The 17,831-nt window shown below is 34.8% G+C and overlaps 2 protein-coding genes across 3 annotated transcripts in view; one reads left to right on the plus strand and one right to left on the minus strand.

The window, feature by feature from the left end:
- Window positions 1-17,831, minus strand: part of LOC120768146 (polyamine-modulated factor 1-binding protein 1) — a 449,193-nt gene that overhangs the window by 126,529 nt on the left and 304,833 nt on the right. The gene's annotated exons all lie outside the window — the stretch shown is intronic.
- LOC120768147 lies at window positions 13,015-14,254 on the plus strand. Its single transcript, XM_040094708.1, has 3 exons — window positions 13,015-13,311; window positions 13,369-13,731; window positions 14,068-14,254. Exons 1-3 carry the CDS (start codon window positions 13,054-13,056, stop codon window positions 14,224-14,226), a joined length of 780 nt encoding a protein of 259 aa, XP_039950642.1. The 5' UTR covers window positions 13,015-13,053; the 3' UTR covers window positions 14,227-14,254.

Here is a 17,831-nt window from a genome sequence, read left to right on the forward strand (position 1 = left end):
CACACTGTCGCGTCATGAATTATATAACATTTCCAATATCGAGGAATCACAAGATTTAGCGCAAAGTATTGAAAGCATTCAAAATACAAGAAACACAAAACTTGTAAACCAATAAAGGACAAATAATATTGTGGGAAAACAGGTTTACGATCCATGAGGTAATCGAAACCTTTGGAAGTAAAAAACACTTAATAGAGTATGATACAGTGGAGAATTTATTAATCATTATAAAAGAATTCATTAGAGCAAATTTGCTAACAACAATTCATTGTACAGTGGAAGATTTGCATGAGGTCCAGCGAACTTTGAAGGAGTCATTTCAAAAAATTTATTTACACAAAACTTCACCCGATGGATATTATTAATAAGGAACTTATAATAGAGCTCATCGAAATCATTCAGAAACTATTAAGCAAATAGAAACATTATATTTCTGGCCCGAAATAAAACAATATGTACGAAATTGTGTAACATGTAACAAAAATAAATATGACCGTCAACCGAAATTCGTACCAATGGGCAAAAACCCAATTCCAAAAAAAGAAAATCTTCCCTTAGATATGTATATTTTATTTTTATTTATAAAAATTAATCACATGAATAGATGCCTATTAAAAATGTCTAATATTGAAACATATAGAAGACAAGACAAATATCCAAGAAAAAGTTTTAAGATTGCTTCAAACCTTTACAGATGTAAAACCAATTACTCTTCACAACACACCAGCTTATATCATTAATACAAAGATTAAATATAGAAATTTGTTTTTGTGGTCCACGACATAGTATAATTAATCAACAAATAGAAAGAGTCCATTCTAGAATAATCGAGATAGCACGATGTCTTAAGGAAGAATACAATTTAGTGAGCGACTTAGAAACTATATTACGAGCCGCTCAACAAAATAATTTAGCAATACATTCACTAATCAATTTCAAACCAACAGACGTCTTTCACAGTAAAGCTTAGTATCCAGCTCTCAAGAAATGTAAAAACTTCATATAAAAATACCGTTAAGAAGCAGTAAACTTTCTTGTGCTGGTATGCAGCTCTAAAGAAATCTACTACTAATTTTTAATACATTTTTTCAATAAAACGCGAATATGGCAAGCATGGTTTTGCGAAGAAACATGGGATCAACAATGGTTTCTTGAAGGAAATTCAAAGTAATCGTTAAATTCATCCTAAATTAGTTAAAATCATTATTAGAAAGTATATTTCATTTTGAAATGTTATATAAAACCTACCAATCATCAACAACATTCCTTAAATCACAATGAAAATATTTGTGTTACCACACACAGCCATACATACACACATATTACGCACAAAGTTTACTTTCTTTGTTTATTCTCTCTTGCTCTTCTAATGTGGATCATTCACAATGCGTAACCAGATGTCAAAATTACTTGAAGAAATAATGTATTTTTTTCTTGAGCAATTACTTAAGAGCTGGATACGGACCTTTGAGTAAAAAAATAATAACAAATAAATTTATCGCAGGAAAGTTTCTTGACCGTTTCTTAAGCGTTTTTTTACATGAAGTTTCTTGAGAGCTGCGTACTAAGCTTTACGTCCGAACCACAGCACGGAAAAACTTGAAAATTTTTACGGGTATTCCTTTACTTCTGAAGAAGGTCCTAACGGCGGCCTTTTTGCAAAATCACTCTCTATTTCACAATTTATGTATATATTTATAACACAAGAACGGCTGAATCGATTTAGCTGAAAATTAGTGATGAGGCAGCTTGGAACCTCGGGACGGGCATAGGATACTTTCTATCGTTTTATGTTAAAATTCACAACAATTCATAAACACAAAAAAATATATTTCAAAATATAAGGCTATATTCAATATTTATGTAAGAATCATTTGAAATTTTTTTTATAAATACAAAATAAAATCACATATCTACTGACAGGGTACAGTGGTTTTTGTTTATATACACATGTACAGTGCGCGAATTTTGGTTAGCCGCACTCTTAAATTATATGTACATATATGAATTATACTGATAGTTGTAACTGAATAAGAAAAGGTTGAATCATAATTTGAGATGAATGCATAATAGCTGACAAATATTCCTGAAGCATTGCACAGAACAATACAATATTTAAAAGGAACGATCATAACTGTGTTTTCTTAAGTGTAGTACCTGGGTTTTAGAAGTCGTTTTTGGAATTGCATTCGATGATTGTTGCACAAAACATTACCATCCCAGTTCGCGCAGAGCGACTTTATGTATTTTACTAAAAAACCTATACTGTCATAAGAAGCGATCCGGAAAATTGTGCTTGGTTTCCTCGATTAAAACGGAAGTTTGTGCTTCTATGTATGGATCATACAGATATTCGCATTTTTTTAATTCGAAAATTGTGGAAAATACGGTGGATCGAAAATAAAATTTTATTATTGCTTTCTTCGAAGAGAATCCCTACATTTCTTTCTTTCAAAAGCGCTTTGAAAAGCGATGTGGCCAAAAAAGAAGCAACCCTATTACCGATTCCAAACCTATCACACGCCATAGTGAAATGAGGTATATCGTACCTTTTGGTATTAATTTTTTTTTTCGACGAACTTGGCTCTCTTGCAGTTGGCATGGCAAACATCACCTCTAATTCAATATCCACATTTTTTGAGCCAGGAAAAAAGTTGGATCAAGACTAGTTGGCGCCAGTGTTGATTGTTGGTCAACAGCAATCGCCTCGAATTCGGGAATGGTTAGCTTCCTCTTACAGTGCTGATAAATCATAACCTCTTGGAGTTCAATGTGTATTAAACCATTATAAAACACTTCATCAATTGTTTCCAAAACGTTGAAGACTTACTTGGTCTACTTTTAAATTTTATTTCATTATGATATTTATTTAGCAATGTTTTCAGTTTTTTCGAGGCAGTTTTTTCATTGATTAACGGAATTTTTAGTTTATTCCAAATTTTCCAAATTTTTTTTTGCCACTTGTGTGTTAAGATTACCGTACGATTGCTTTTTTTTGTTATTTTTTGCTCAGCCACGCGTACAAATAAATAATAATTTAATACGTCACGATTACTTGGTAGATTTAGTTGACTTAAAACTCTTGGCAAGCCAATATTCAGACTGGGAAGAACACAAGACTAGGAGTTCATTGAAATTGTATCAATTTCTGAATTGGTGGAATCAACTGACATTGCAGACATTTCCATTATAATTTATTAATCGAAAACTATTTAAAACGTGCAAAAAATGATTTAGAACACACTATTGTTTATTCAACGCAGACCACTTGTGTGGTCTTTTTATACTCTCGCAACAAAGTTGCTAAGGAGCTAAGTCCTAAAACTAAAAGGGTCAGATATAGGGTTATATATACCAAAGTGATCAGGGTGACGAGTAGAGTTGAAATCCGGATGTCTGTCTGTCCGTCCGTCCGTCTGTCCGTCCGTCCGTCCGTGCAAGCTGTAACTTGAGTAAAAATTGAGATATCATGATGAAACTTGGTACACGTATTTCTTGGCTCCATAAGAAGGTTAAGTTTGCAAAATCGGCCAACTGCCACGCCCACAAAATGGCGGAAACCGAACACCTATAAAGTGTCATAACTGAGCCATAAAAAAAGATATTTAAATGAAATTTGGCACCAAGGATCGCATTAGGGAGGGGCATATTTGGGCGTAATTTTGTTTGAAAAGTGGGCGAGTTTTTTGTACATATCTCGGAAACTACTATAGCTATGTCGACCAAACTCAATAGGGTCGTTTCCTTCAGGCATTTCCATATACAGTTAAAAAATGGAAGACATCGGATAATAACCACGCCCACCTCCCATACAAAGGTTATGTTGAAAATCACTAAAAGTGCGTTAACCGACTAAAAAAAAAACGTCAGAAACACTAAATTTTACGGAAGAAATGACAGAAGGAAGCTGCACCCAGGCTTTTTTTTAGAATTGAAAATGGGCGTGGCGTCGCCCACTTATGGATCAAAAATCATATCTCAGGAACTACTCAACCGATTTCAATTAAATTCGGTATATAATATTTTCTTAACACTTATGTCGACCAAACTCAATAGGGTCGTTTCCTTCAGGCATTTCCATATACAGTTAAAAAATGGAAGACATCGGATAATAACCACGCCCACCTCCCATACAAAGGTTATGTTGAAAATCACTAAAAGTGCGTTAACCGACTAACAAAAAACGTCAGAAACACTAAATTTTACGGAAGAAATGACAGAAGGAAGCTGCACCCAGGTTTTTTTTTAGAATTGAAAATGGGCGTGGCGTCGCCCACTTATGGATCAAAAATCATATCTCAGGAACTACTCAACCGATTTCAATGAAATTCGGTATATAATATTTTCTTAACACCCTGATGACATGTACGAAATATGGGAGAATCGGTTCACAACCACGCCTTCTTCCAATATAACGCTATTTTGAATTCCATCTGATGCCTTCTCTGTATAATATATACATTAGGAACCAATGATGATAGCGGAATAAAACTTTACACAAATACGGTATTTGAAAAATATGTAAATGACGGATAATGAAATCTCGATTATCACTTTATCAAGCGAGAGTATAAAATGTTCGGTGACACCCGAACTTAGCCCTTCCTTACTTGTTTTTGTTGTTTTTTGCTCAGCCACGTGAAAAAACAAATAAGTTACAAAAGCCTGCTATAGCATTAATTGCACGGCATGCTGTTAATTTTAGAACTATATGTAGGTTTTGAGTACAATTTAATAAGTATGACCACAAAATCTAAAGTCGCTCTGCACGAACTGGGAATTAATTTTAGACCCATGGTTTCTTGGCAAAACTTTATTAAAATTTTCAGTAGTTTTCGCTTTTGCTAGCCGCTTTATGCGAAAAAAATTCGACCCGCCCTAATATACATACATATGTATATGTGTAACGATATACGATGCAGATGCAGAGACTGTAAAGATGTTTTTAAATCCTACACATTTATGTATGTATGTACTATTCTTTAAGCGATATAGATTGCCAATTCCATTCTATTGTTATCACGGCAAATGATCTCCTTGACAACAAAGAGCGGAGCCGCGAGTTTAGGCTTGTACTATATATGTATGTATAACTCATACACTGACCGACATATTCGGCAGAAGGTTTGTGGGCTCAGGCAAATATTGACCCGATTTCATCCATTTTGGATAAACAGAATTACCACAGCAGGAAATGGATTCTGTCTGAATTTCAATTGTATATCCCGCACATTGACATTTTCGAACAAAAGTCAACTAGAGGTACTGGGTCCCACATATTCGGTAACTAGGGTCTTGAGCAGTTTTGGTTGGATTTGAATTTTTTGTCATAAGGTGGCATACACTAAAGGCATTATTCGTGCAAAGTTTAATCCCATTATATTAATTGCTTCTTGATTTGTGTACTGGAAAGTAATGGATTCAAGTGGAATTTAAAATTGTGCTATATGGGAAGTAGGCATGGTTATTGTCCTATTTAAATCATTTTCACAGAGGAATCTGAAAAGAATGCCACGTTCCAAATTTTGTCGAAATCGGTTGGTCGTGTCCCGAGATATGGCATTTCATCAAAAAGTGGGCGGTGCCACGCCCATCGTCCCCGGCCCCTATAAAGCCATGTCATACTATCCCGGCTTTAAATTTTTACGTTCCTGGTGCATTTAGTTTTTGATTTATCGCCCCTTTTAGTAGTTTTAAACGATACCGTTATATGGGGAGTGAGCGGGATTTCCATCTGATTTCATCCATTTTCACACTATCGGAAGTATTTCTTACAATATTCGTGCTGGGCTAAAAATCTCTTCTATTCATTTTTAAATTTCATACGATGTTTTTTTATGTTATTTATTAATGGAATCAACCTCGATAATTTTTTACACAATATTTAAAAACAAAAATTACTACTTATAAATAAAATAATTAAAAAATTCAATTCACTTGGTACCAAAAAAGTATAGCGTACAAACAAATACTTCATAAAATAAAACTTATTCGAAGTAATAATAGCTTATATGGTTACCGGTAGCCAAAATAACGGTGCATATACGCCCCGGCATGGTTTCAATTAGAAAGCGAAGGGTGAAAATCGGTGTTTTCTTCTATTTGGCTTCAATGCACTTCCTTACTTCTCCAACAGTATCAAATTGTCGACCATCGGTATAAACTGGCTGCGAAAGTATTCCCCAGAGATTTTCCATGGGGTTTAAGTCGGGACTTATGGCGGACCAGTCCATTAATGCTATATTTCTGTCCATAGAGAAACGTTTTGATGTTCCTCACAAAATCGTTCCGAAATCTCTAATAAGACGATGTGTAATAGCTCAATATATACTTACTTATATCCACTCATCGTCCCACAATAAGTGCCTTTGGGCATATTGCATCCGTGCAGTTTTGTGTCGATGTAGCAACTTAGGTTGAGGCGCTCGTTTGACATACTGGTTGTCAGTGGCGTAGCTAGGGGGGCGAAGGCGGCCGTCGCCCCGGGCGCAACGTCTTGGGGGGCGGCAAAACGATCTTCGCTGTTTTTTAATATTCAGAAAAAAACTTCAACGATTTTTTTTTACAAAATTTATCATAAAAGCGAAAGAGTTGTACACTCACAATGAAATAATCTGAATAACAATGAAAAATATTAATTTTTACTCGAATACTCTTCAGTCTTTGAATTTGTCTTATATCTTTTGGCTTACATCTTTCTTAAAAATAGTGATTAAAGATGCACTTTTCTAACTTTGTCTAGCACGTGTCACTCTCCCAGTTACCCTATGCTTTGAATGTAACAAATACTTTTATTTCTCCAAATTTTCAAAAATGATATTTAAAAACTCCAATTCGGGCAAAATTGTTCCTGAAAATTGTGTCAAAAGTGTACAAGATATAGGGCGAAAATGAGTTGTTTTTATGTCTTTTAATAAGATGTCTTGTAAATTTACTATCAATTTCCTCAAAAACAGTATTGTGAGAATTTTGGAACTTCAGAATTTGCGTGGCTTCTAGTTCCTAAATTGTATATACCTAATATCGAAGATATTTTGTAAAAATTCACTTTTGTTCAAACCACCTCATGAAACTTGTAGGTAGTAGATAAAGGGGGGCGGCAGAAAATCCTTGGCCCCGGGCGCCCGAAGTTGTAGCTACGCCACTGCTAGTTGTTACTATTCTCTTGTAAAATCTGCTGAACTCGACGGGTGGACACTTCAAGATTTAGTTGAAGCCTAATTTATGCTGGGGAAATGCTTTATTTGCCTTTTCAATCCTTCATCAACTTTTGGAGGACGTCCACTTCTTTTTGTTGTACTATAAATTTTCGGATAACTCGGCTATAATCGCGTAAGCGGTGTCTACACCATTTAAAAAGAAGAAGAAGATAAATTTTCGGAATTTTTAAAAAGGAACATATTGTTTTCTTATTGTGGCGTATTTTTTCGGCTATATCTCTTATTGTTGCTCCACATTCCCGCATCGTTTTAGTACGCTCAACAAGCAATAAATGGGTTCCGCGAGGCATTTCTAAATTAGTTATTAAATAAAGCTCGTTAGGATGGATAAATATTTTTTAAATTGTTTATTTAAGACAAACTCACTTCAAAAATCCTTAAAAATACGGAATAAATGCAACGTTTTGCCGATACGGAATACTTTCTCTTCTTGGACGCTATAACTATTTCGCTCTAAATGTACAAGTGCGCAAATTAAACAGAAGGTAACGGTACTACAAAAGTACTGGTGCCACTAATAACTATTGATTAACAATGCAATTGCTTACATGCATTCATTTTCAAAAAACGCATGTGGACTTCGATAAATTCTCTTTTTTAGTTTGAACACTATACTTATTTCGTGGACTGTATTAGGGGCGGGGCCACGACCACTTTTTCAAATTTTTTTTCTCCAGGTGCCTCTTGATACTGCAATCCCCTGAACCAAATTACAGTTTTATATCTTAATTTAGTCTTTAGTTATGGCACTTTATACGTTTCCAGTTAATGGTGATTTGCGGGCGTGGCAATGTTCCGATTACGCTCATCTACGAACTCAGTATTTTTTGTACCGAGGAATGTATATACCAAGTTTAATCAAGATATCTTAATTTTTACTCAAATTACAGCTTGCACGGACGGACGGACGGACAGACAGCCAACCGGATTTCAACTTTTCTCGTCATCCTGATCATTTATATATACATATAACCCTATATCTACCTCTATTAGTTTTAGGCAGAGCTCGCAAATAACTGTCGACCGTTTCTCGTTGTCTGCAAATAAGTGTCTCTCCCTGACTCTTTACGAAAAGACTCTGAGAGCAACTGTTTTATGGGTTCTTGAATGAGCTTGCTTGGGCTCAGAGCGAAACCGTTTTTTTCTATTCTGCTTTGTTCTGGTTGTTCCAAGACCGTTTTGTCGTGTTCAGTGGAGCAAACAGTCTTTTGCGTATGTATTGGTATACATTCACACGCATAGGCAAGCAAATCGTTAAACGTCTGTTTTGCAGACGAAATATATTAATTGCGATCGTGAATTGATTGTGTTAAGTTGTGAAATATTTGTTGCAGACAGTGTCAGAAAGCAAAAAAGATCCTGTTTCTGCAAAACTTATCAAAATTTATGCTGACATCGTAAACTTCGACGTAACATTTGGTCACTTGCCATTAAATTCAAATAGTATATTGGAATTTTATAATGTTTTTGCTTAAGATTCCGCATATATGTATGTAAGTGCACTAGCGCAGGTTGTGTTGGCTACACCTGCAACGCAACGAAGAAGTTCGATTAGAGCAGAAAATCTAAATGCCTTACAACAAAAGTAAATGTGAAGACCGTTTGCGTTGAGTTTTTCGGTCAATCGGTCTTTTGCACTCTCTTTGTGCGAGCGTTTCTCGTTCCGCTCTTTACGCACTGCTCATTGAAAGACCGAAATACAAAGAGCTCAACGAAAAGCGCTCAACAGAAAACATAAATGAAGACAGCAAGAGTCTCTCGCTCAGAGCGAGAGCGAGAGAGTATGAACTTTTTCAGTGGTGCTCGCAACGAGAGCATAAGAAGAAAAACGGTCGACAGTTATTTGCGAGCTATGGTTTTAGGTGATACGTACATCCGTTATAGCATTGGCAGACGGCAGCGTTAAACCAGATTAATTGCATTTTTCGGGATTAATTCAGGAGTTACCACAGCTAACTCCGTTGCTGAATCCAAAAATAACTCTCAAAATTTTAGGGAGTTTGTGAGATTTTCGTTGGCAACATTGTCAAAAATGGCCCATTTTCATCTATTATGAATGAAATACAAGCAACCCTGACAGCTGTTTATCAAATTCTCAATATAATATCAATAAAACTTCTATGTTATAATGCAGTTTTAAAAATAATGTGTTGATATGCTTTTGTAATAAAAAATGGTTTGGTAAAAATTGGTCGGCTAACAACCGTAATGTTTATCTTCTATCAATTTTCATTGAAAATATTATAAAAAGGACAATGAGCTGTTTATGAGAGTTTAAAACTCGCATAGCTGCCGTCTGTCACCTACAAATTTGGATCTGATTAAGTGCGCAGTTAATCCGGATTAACGCTGCCGTCTGTCAAGGCTATTCGGTGAACAAAACTATACAGTGCCTTCCAAAGTAAATCTTCCAAATCTTTGAATCTAGCGCCCTCTGGTGGCGCCATCGATATCGACTGGTGCGTTAAAATCTGCTATCTTTAACGATTGTCCATTTCATAACATTTCAATGATTGGAAGTGAAGTTATTGCGTTTTAAGTGTCAGCATGTTTGTATTATGGTGCGAAAATGACCTTCAAACAAGAGCCAACATTAAATTTAGTTTTTAAAATTGGTAAAACTTTTGCCGAAACCTTTCAATTGATGAAACCAGTTTATGGCGATGAATGCCTATCCCGTAGCAGAGTGCACGAGTGTTTTCATCAAAAATCAGCCGAAATCATCATTGAAATTCATGGAAATGGAAATGGACATCTCCAAAACATCGATCTATCGCATTTTGACCGAACATTTGGGCCTACGAAAGGTAAGTGCACGGTTTATTCCGCACAAATTTATTGAGGACCAAAAATTACTCAGAATCCAACATTCGAACGACATCATTAAAGAGGTCAAAAAGGACAAAAATACAATATTGTGATTGGTGACGAATCGTGGTGTTTCCAATATGATCCCGAAACGAAACGCTAGAATGCTGAATGGAAGGCACCGGTCGAGCCGAAATCCAAGAAATTGCGTAACAAGCTAAAACACTCGTTTGACATGATTTTGGACCGTGCAAAAAGCTGTATTGAAGCAAAAGGAGACTAAAATTTGGGAAATAAAAAAAAATTAATAGTCGAATTAGAATTATTCATAAAGATAATATAAAATCATGTTTACTTATAGGTTTCCAATATGATCATGTTACTTTTGACCAAAGGTGTCATCTTAGCAGTCGCTGATGTCATAGACCAGTGGTTCCCAAACTTATTTTGTCTACCGCCCACTTTGAGAACAAATATTTCTTTAGCGCCCCCATTTTTTCACCTATTTAAAAACCACTATAACTTCAAATTAATTATTGTGACCTATATATGTACATTAACGGAGAATTCTAAACGAAACTTTTACTATAACCACCAACTTGAAACCTGAGCGCAATAGGTAACATACAACGGCGCTTAGGTCTCAAGTTGGTGGTTATAGTTAAAGTTTCGTTTAGAATTCTCCGTTATTAAAATAGAGAATCTGTTATTAAAAATAAAACTAAAATAATCGATTTATATATAAAAACTAATGTGAAAGATGAATCTGATGCTGTTTAATAAGTTTGTTAATATCAGGTTCCAATTTACTCAAGAACAGTCGCAAGTCGCCACGTTCGGTAACAAGCACACGAGTTCTCTTTTTAGTAAGCAGTGTTGTCACAGCACTAAATCCACGTTCACACAAATATGACGATGGGAATGCTATCAAGAATCGTTGAACGATTGACCACAATCCAGCGTACAATTGCGAGATCGGTTTTTGTAGCCAAAATTCTTGGTAACCATTTTTGAACTTGATTTTTATTTCCTCGTTTGTTGTCAATTCTATAAGTTCTTCTTCCAGCTGAGGTGACATTGCTGTGTTGACATTTGAAAACGGATCCAACACCCAGTCTGGCATTTCCAAGTTCAAGTGGTATCGTTCGGTGAAGTCAATGTGGAGGTTTTCCAAATGTTGGCAGTAGGCAAACAATTCATCGTTACTGCATGATACTGATAAATTCGGAAAATTGTGAAACTCACGTCTGCCCACATTCTTTTTGTGTAGAAGCAGTTTGGCAGCGAAAGCAGCAACGACGTTTTTTGTTTTAATTAAATTTAGTTAATCGCCTTGCAGTTGGAGATTCATGTCGTTGAACAATTTATACAGGTCTGTCATGTAATCATTTTTTGATGTTATGAGCTTGTCTTGAAATTCTGTATCTTTATATTCCAAGAACTCTATATCAGTGTCAAACAGGTTGTAGAATCGAGTCAGACAATTGCCTCTTGATAGCCAACGAACTTCAGTATGAAACAACAAACGATTGAAATCCTCGTCATTAGTAACACAAAGCTGATGAAATAACCTGTCATTCAAAGAGCTGTTGCGGATTTTATTGACTGCTTTGATGACATATGGCAGTGATTGAAATAGTTTTTCACTTAAGTTTCTAGCAACTAAATGTTGTCTATGAATAACGCAATGTACACCAAGGACATCTGGAATTTTATTTTTTAATTACGCTATGAAGCCTTTATGGCACCCTGTCATAACCGGAGCGCCATCGGTAGCAACTGAAATAATATTTTTCAAAGCAATTTCTTTCTCATCGCAAAACTTTTCCACTATATGGAATATGGTTTCGCCTTTTGTATCGGTCTCGAAATTTCTATCAAATAATAGTTCTTAACATATTTTCTCATCTTTAATAAAGCTCACGTAAGACAACAACAATGCTTCATTAGTAGGTAAATTGGACTCAGCCCAGCTGAATTGAAAATTGACTTGACCTCAGGTGATCGTACAATGATTTTCAATGTTTTCAGCCATTTCATCAATTAGCCTTTGCACAGAATTATTACTCAAAGGAATTTTTCGGATAATATCTGCGGCCGGTTTATGAAGCACGGTAGTTATTACTTCATTTATTGCTGGCAATATTAACTCTTCTCCGATGTTATGTGGTTTGCCTTTTTGAGCAATTAACAAAGAGATTTTGTACAAAGCTCGAAGTCCGTCGTCATCTTGCTTAGCAGCCGCCGAAAATAGTTTTGCTACACTTGGCTGAGTATTATGTTTCTTCTCTAGGTCTTGAAAATATGCTAAATTCTTGTCTATCTTATCTGGATGCATTTTATCCAATGATCCAGTCTTGAAGGCTTCATTGCTTCATTCGAAAATGTTTTTAGGCATAGAAGACACAAAGGCGCACAGAGAAAAATATGGCTAATAAAGAAGAGGACATAAGTCAAAGACGAAGATATTTTCATAGAGATTTCTTCTTATTTATATGTGGGAAATTTTCTTATTTTTATTTAAAAGTTTATCTGCTTAAAATAATGAGAAAACTTCTTGTTCGATAAATTCTGTCTAAATGTAGGAGAAGGCGGTGAGAAGAGAAGGGAAGCGTACCGTTGCAAGCTCCATTGATTTCTTTTGACATCTTTTTTTCCATACTCTTGAATTCAAAAAGTAACTGAAGTGTATGAAAGAAAATAGAAAACAAAAACGAAATGTAAATCACTATAAGCAACAATAACATAATGATATGTGTTGAGCACGCAACCATAACATACATTATACGCGTCGAAGTGCACGGGATGTAGCCTTGCGTATATTAGTTAAAGAAAAGAGCAAATGCACAAACAAAAACAAACTATTCACAAGCATAAGCATTTCAATGTCACCAATCATAACTGTATTTCTATCGGCTCGTGTTTTTGCATGCTTAAGATGATGCAATAATTATTGGGCATCAGTCAGTATAAACGTGAGTGTGGCCCGACGCGTGTCTTATAAAAATTGTGACAAGTTTGTAAAATGGATATATTCAGTTCGGATGAAAATAGTAACGCTCCTTGCACATTAGATGCAATTGAAACGCTGCCCATTTTTAAATCATGGGAGTTAAATGATGATATTTGCTCCATTCTTGTGGACTACGGAGTGACATCAACGATAATTTTAACAAAAATGGATTGGGAAGATATCGACTGTTTATTTGAAAAGCTTCCAACAAAATTTTTTGGCGAATGCATCAAGTTTAAAGCGGGATTAAGAGAATGGAGGAAGAACATGGTAAGTGCAGCATAATTTAATAACTTCTTTGGTGTATATTTATGCAAGCATTTTTAGAATATACCGCTTGTACGTAATGCAAGCACCTTATCTGCGAGTAGTCGAATTTTGGAGTGGTTAGAGAAAATGTCTGACGACTTAAATGCAGCCAAAAGTTCAAGAGATTCTTCACCAGTACTCCAGCCAACGTATGATAACTGCATGGACAGTCGCAGCTTAACCGACCTTTTAAAAGGTACGGTTGAAGGGCAGCTTGTGCTTCACTTTCAGCAGAAAAATTGTTTCTTGGACGCCAAGCAGCAGAATACAATGTGTCACTGCGTAATAGAGAATTATATAGGAAGGCGGAAAAAACTGACATATGGAGAAATGCAAAAGTGGGCCAACATCATCTGCGATGTATTCCCCAAAGAGAATCCGGTATGTATATCCATACGTATATGTAATCATTTCATGTTCCAAAATGAAAAAAATCAGTTCTGCTTACTATTTTAATTATTTTTGGGTAATCATTTAGCACACTTAAAACGTTGTGCAAAACATAAACAACCAAATTAGGAGTTTAGTATGAAGTTAGATTTGTACAGTTTATGATGAAGGATAAACTTGTAAAAACTATTACTATTAAAAATTAATAAATAAAAATAGGACCAAACCAAAATAAAACTAATTTTGTTGCATATGTTTTGCACAATACTATTGATTTATTTAATTGTAACATGGTCTATTTTTTTAATGCAACTATTTAATATTTAGGAAACATATTTTCTAGCAAGAAAATATGGTAAGAAAAATCCTACGAGAAAGCTATTTTCACGATGGACGAATGCTGACAAAACCAATTATAAAAAGTTTTCAACCGATCGTACAACTACCGCTTCGCCAGCAGCTTTATCCAGCGGTATAAACAAATAGATTGTTTACTCTCACAAGATATACTTATTTCTGAGTATTTAGATAAGTATTACGAAAAGAAGTGCTGGCTGCAGAATAATTGCACACCATGGGAACAGGTTATTGATTACTGGAAGTCAAAGAATTATAGATATCCATAACGCCAGTTCTTTAAGCTGCATTTTTAGTGAATATCCGCGCTATAAGGACTTTCATGGATATGAACTTGTGAGTTCTTATATTCAATGCTTTTTTCAAATAATTCAATAACTTATTTTCCATAGGTAGAAATAGACTTTGAGACTCTTTACCCCGGGAAAGGAAATATGTTATTTTTGAAATTGGAGAAGTTTTATAAAGAAATCATCAAAATTTTTGATAGAGATATAAAAGATCGTGTTTCAAGGGAACTATTCTTAAAGTATTTGCACATTGACAACATCTCAAATGGTAAAGTGGTTTATCAAATGAAATTGCGGTATTCAGAATTTCGTGCTATATAATATGCAAACGACCATATTACCATGGCAGTGCAATCACAAATTACGTACCTATAGATATGTATGTATATGTACAACAATAAATTTTATATTGCGCTGTCGTGGTGATTTGGAAATGCAATGATGCCGGATCGTATGCACGAAATCCTGAATATCACTTTTAAAATAATAAAATTTTTATTTACACATTTTTTTTTACAGAATGTAAATATTGTATCGGGTGATTTTTTAAGAGCTTGATAACTTTTTAAAAAAAAAAAACGCATAAAATTTGCAAAATCTCATCGGTTCTTTATTTGAAACGTTAGATTGGTTCATGACATTTACTTTTTTTGAAGATAATTTCATTTAAATGTTGACCGCGGCTGCGTCTTAGGTGGTCCATTCGAAAGTCCAATTTTGGGCAACTTTTTCGAGCATTTCGGCCGGAATAGCCCGAATTTCTTCGGAAATGTTGTCTTCCAAAGCTGGAATAGTTGCTGGCTTATTTCTGTAGACTTTAGACTTGACGTAGCCCCACAAAAAATAGTCTAAAGGCGTTAAATCGCATGATCTTGGTGGCCAACTTAGCGGGTCCATTTCTTGAGATGAATTGTTCTCCGAAGTTTTCCCTCAAAATGGCCATAGAATCGCGAGCTGTGTGGCATGTAGCGCCATCTTGTTGAAACCACATGTCAACCAAGTTCAGTTCTTCCATTTTTGGCAACAAAAAGTTTGTTAGCATCTTGGTTGACATGTGGTTTTCAACAAAGATGTGCGCAACACTTTGGCACTCGCGGCTATCTCAAAGAAAACTCTGATAAATTCATTTCGAAGACAATTTCGAAGAAATTCGGGCTATTCCGGCCGAAATGCTCGAAAAAGTTGCCCAAAATTGGACTTTCGAATGGACCACCTAAGACGCAGCCGCGGTCAACATTTAAATGAAATTATCTTCAAAAGTAAATGTCATGAACCAATCTAACGTTTCAAATAAAGAACCGATGAGATTTTGCAAATTTTATGCGTTTTTTTTTTTTTAAAAGTTATCAAGCTCTTAAAAAATCACCCGATATAAGTACAATTCTTCTACATGCTTTGCTACAGCTTTTGAGGCTTAATAAGGACAAAAAACCAACAATAGCTGATGCCCAAACAGATTTCGTAACACTCGTTGCAACACGTAATGATATTCAACCCACAATAATTGAATTGAAGAACCAGTTTGCGGTAAGAAAGGAGAAACTACAGCCGAGAATTATCGTCGTTGGATCAGATTGGTCATCCATTTCAGAGTTTTATGTTTTTTGCGATGGTCTGCAATGGAAATGTACTACGTATATGAAGTGCGTTGACTGCATTATTAAACTATCGTACGTTTATAAGATAGAGTATTCACAAAGAAGCAAGCAAGTATGGGCATTTTTAGAACAACATTTGTTTTGAGTTGAAATCGGAAGAATATTCTTCAGTGGCAAATCTTTTGAGTAAATTAAACTAATTTCGTCTAATTTTGCTATAATGGCCAATTTTGCTTGTTTCATTTGTCAAAAAGCTCACTTAAATCCTATAGAGCTGATTAAACATCTAAAGTCAGCACATGGTACTCCACCAGTTTGTAAATTTCAATGTAACGCATATAATTGCAAACAAATTTTTTATAATATTTACTGATTTCAAATTCACCTCAAAAAACATTTGAAAAAAGAAATTCGCAATAGCCAATCTCGTAAAGAAAATTCTCTTGCTCTTAATATTCCAATTCAAACAACTAGTTCATCAAATCAACTAGTACCAATTCAAAATATTACTTCTTTAAAAGATTCAATGATCGCGTTTCTACTTCAACTGCATTCCAAAACGAATTTTTCTCCAATATCTGAAATATTAAGTGCCATTAGTAATTTTCAAGAAAATAATTCTATACTTGAGGAAGTAATTAAAATTATATCTCAGCCATTTTATGATTTAACCACCGAATACAAATTTTTCAAAGAAATAGAAAAACTAGACCTGTATAAACATCCGCAAAAATATATTGTTAGCGACGAACTCTCAGAAGTCATACTTAATAACAACCCAACTTTAACCTCAGCTAGAACCGAAATAACCCCACCAGACATTCCTTTTCAAATTTAAAATTTTTTTGAGAGTAAAGGGATCTTAGAGGCAAGGCTTTTAAATATGAAAAACTTTTCAGAAAACCTTCCTTATACTCATTTCATCAATAGCAGCTTTTGGCAAAATTCAAAGAAAAATAATGTAACGATTCCATTTTTTTTTGTATATGGATGACTTCGAAATTAATGATCCTTTGGGCAGTAAATCTGGCCAACAAAAAATATGCCGTATATATTATAACTTTCCAAGCGTACCTCAGTACCAACTTAGCAAATTATCAAATATATTTGTAGCAGGGTTTGTTAAAGTTCGAGATCTACAAGATTGTGGATTTACTGATTGCCTTACAAAACACTTCTGAATATTTTAAAAACATTGGAAATTAATGGCCTTCAAATAAATGTAGATGGCAAAAGCTGTATGATACATTTTAAACTAGTACAAATTTTAGGCGATAATCTTGGTCTTAACACTGCATTAGGCTATGTCAGTTCTTTTTCTGCGAATTCTTGGTGCAGAATATGCAAAAGGCAAAAACTTCAAATTCGTACAGATTGTCTTGAAGTCCCGAACTCATTACGAACTAGAAGTAGTTATAATAGCGATATTTTACTTAACAATCCTGTTGTTAGTGGCATTAAAAATGTTTCGATATTTAATTCCTTGTCAAACTTTCATGTAACCGATAACATTGCTTGTGACATAATGCACGATTTATTTTTGGGTGTTTGCAAATATAATTTTTCCAAAATTTTACATTATTTTGTGTATGAAAAAAAGTTTTTTTGTTTAGAAACTTTCGATTACAGGAAACAGATGTTTCAGTATGGGGATACAGAAATTGGCAATATAAGTCCACCCATTCAAAAGCACCATATACAAAACGCTTCATTCAAAATGAACGCGAGACAGATGAAAACATTTTCTCACATGATACTGCTCATGGTAGGTGATCTAATTGATCGAGATGATTTAGTAAATAAATTCCTTATTCTGTTCGTAAGACTAATTGATCTGCTTTTGCTA

Source organism: Bactrocera tryoni, chromosome 2 (assembly GCF_016617805.1).
Source record: "Bactrocera tryoni isolate S06 chromosome 2, CSIRO_BtryS06_freeze2, whole genome shotgun sequence".
NCBI lineage: Eukaryota > Metazoa > Arthropoda > Insecta > Diptera > Tephritidae > Bactrocera > Bactrocera tryoni.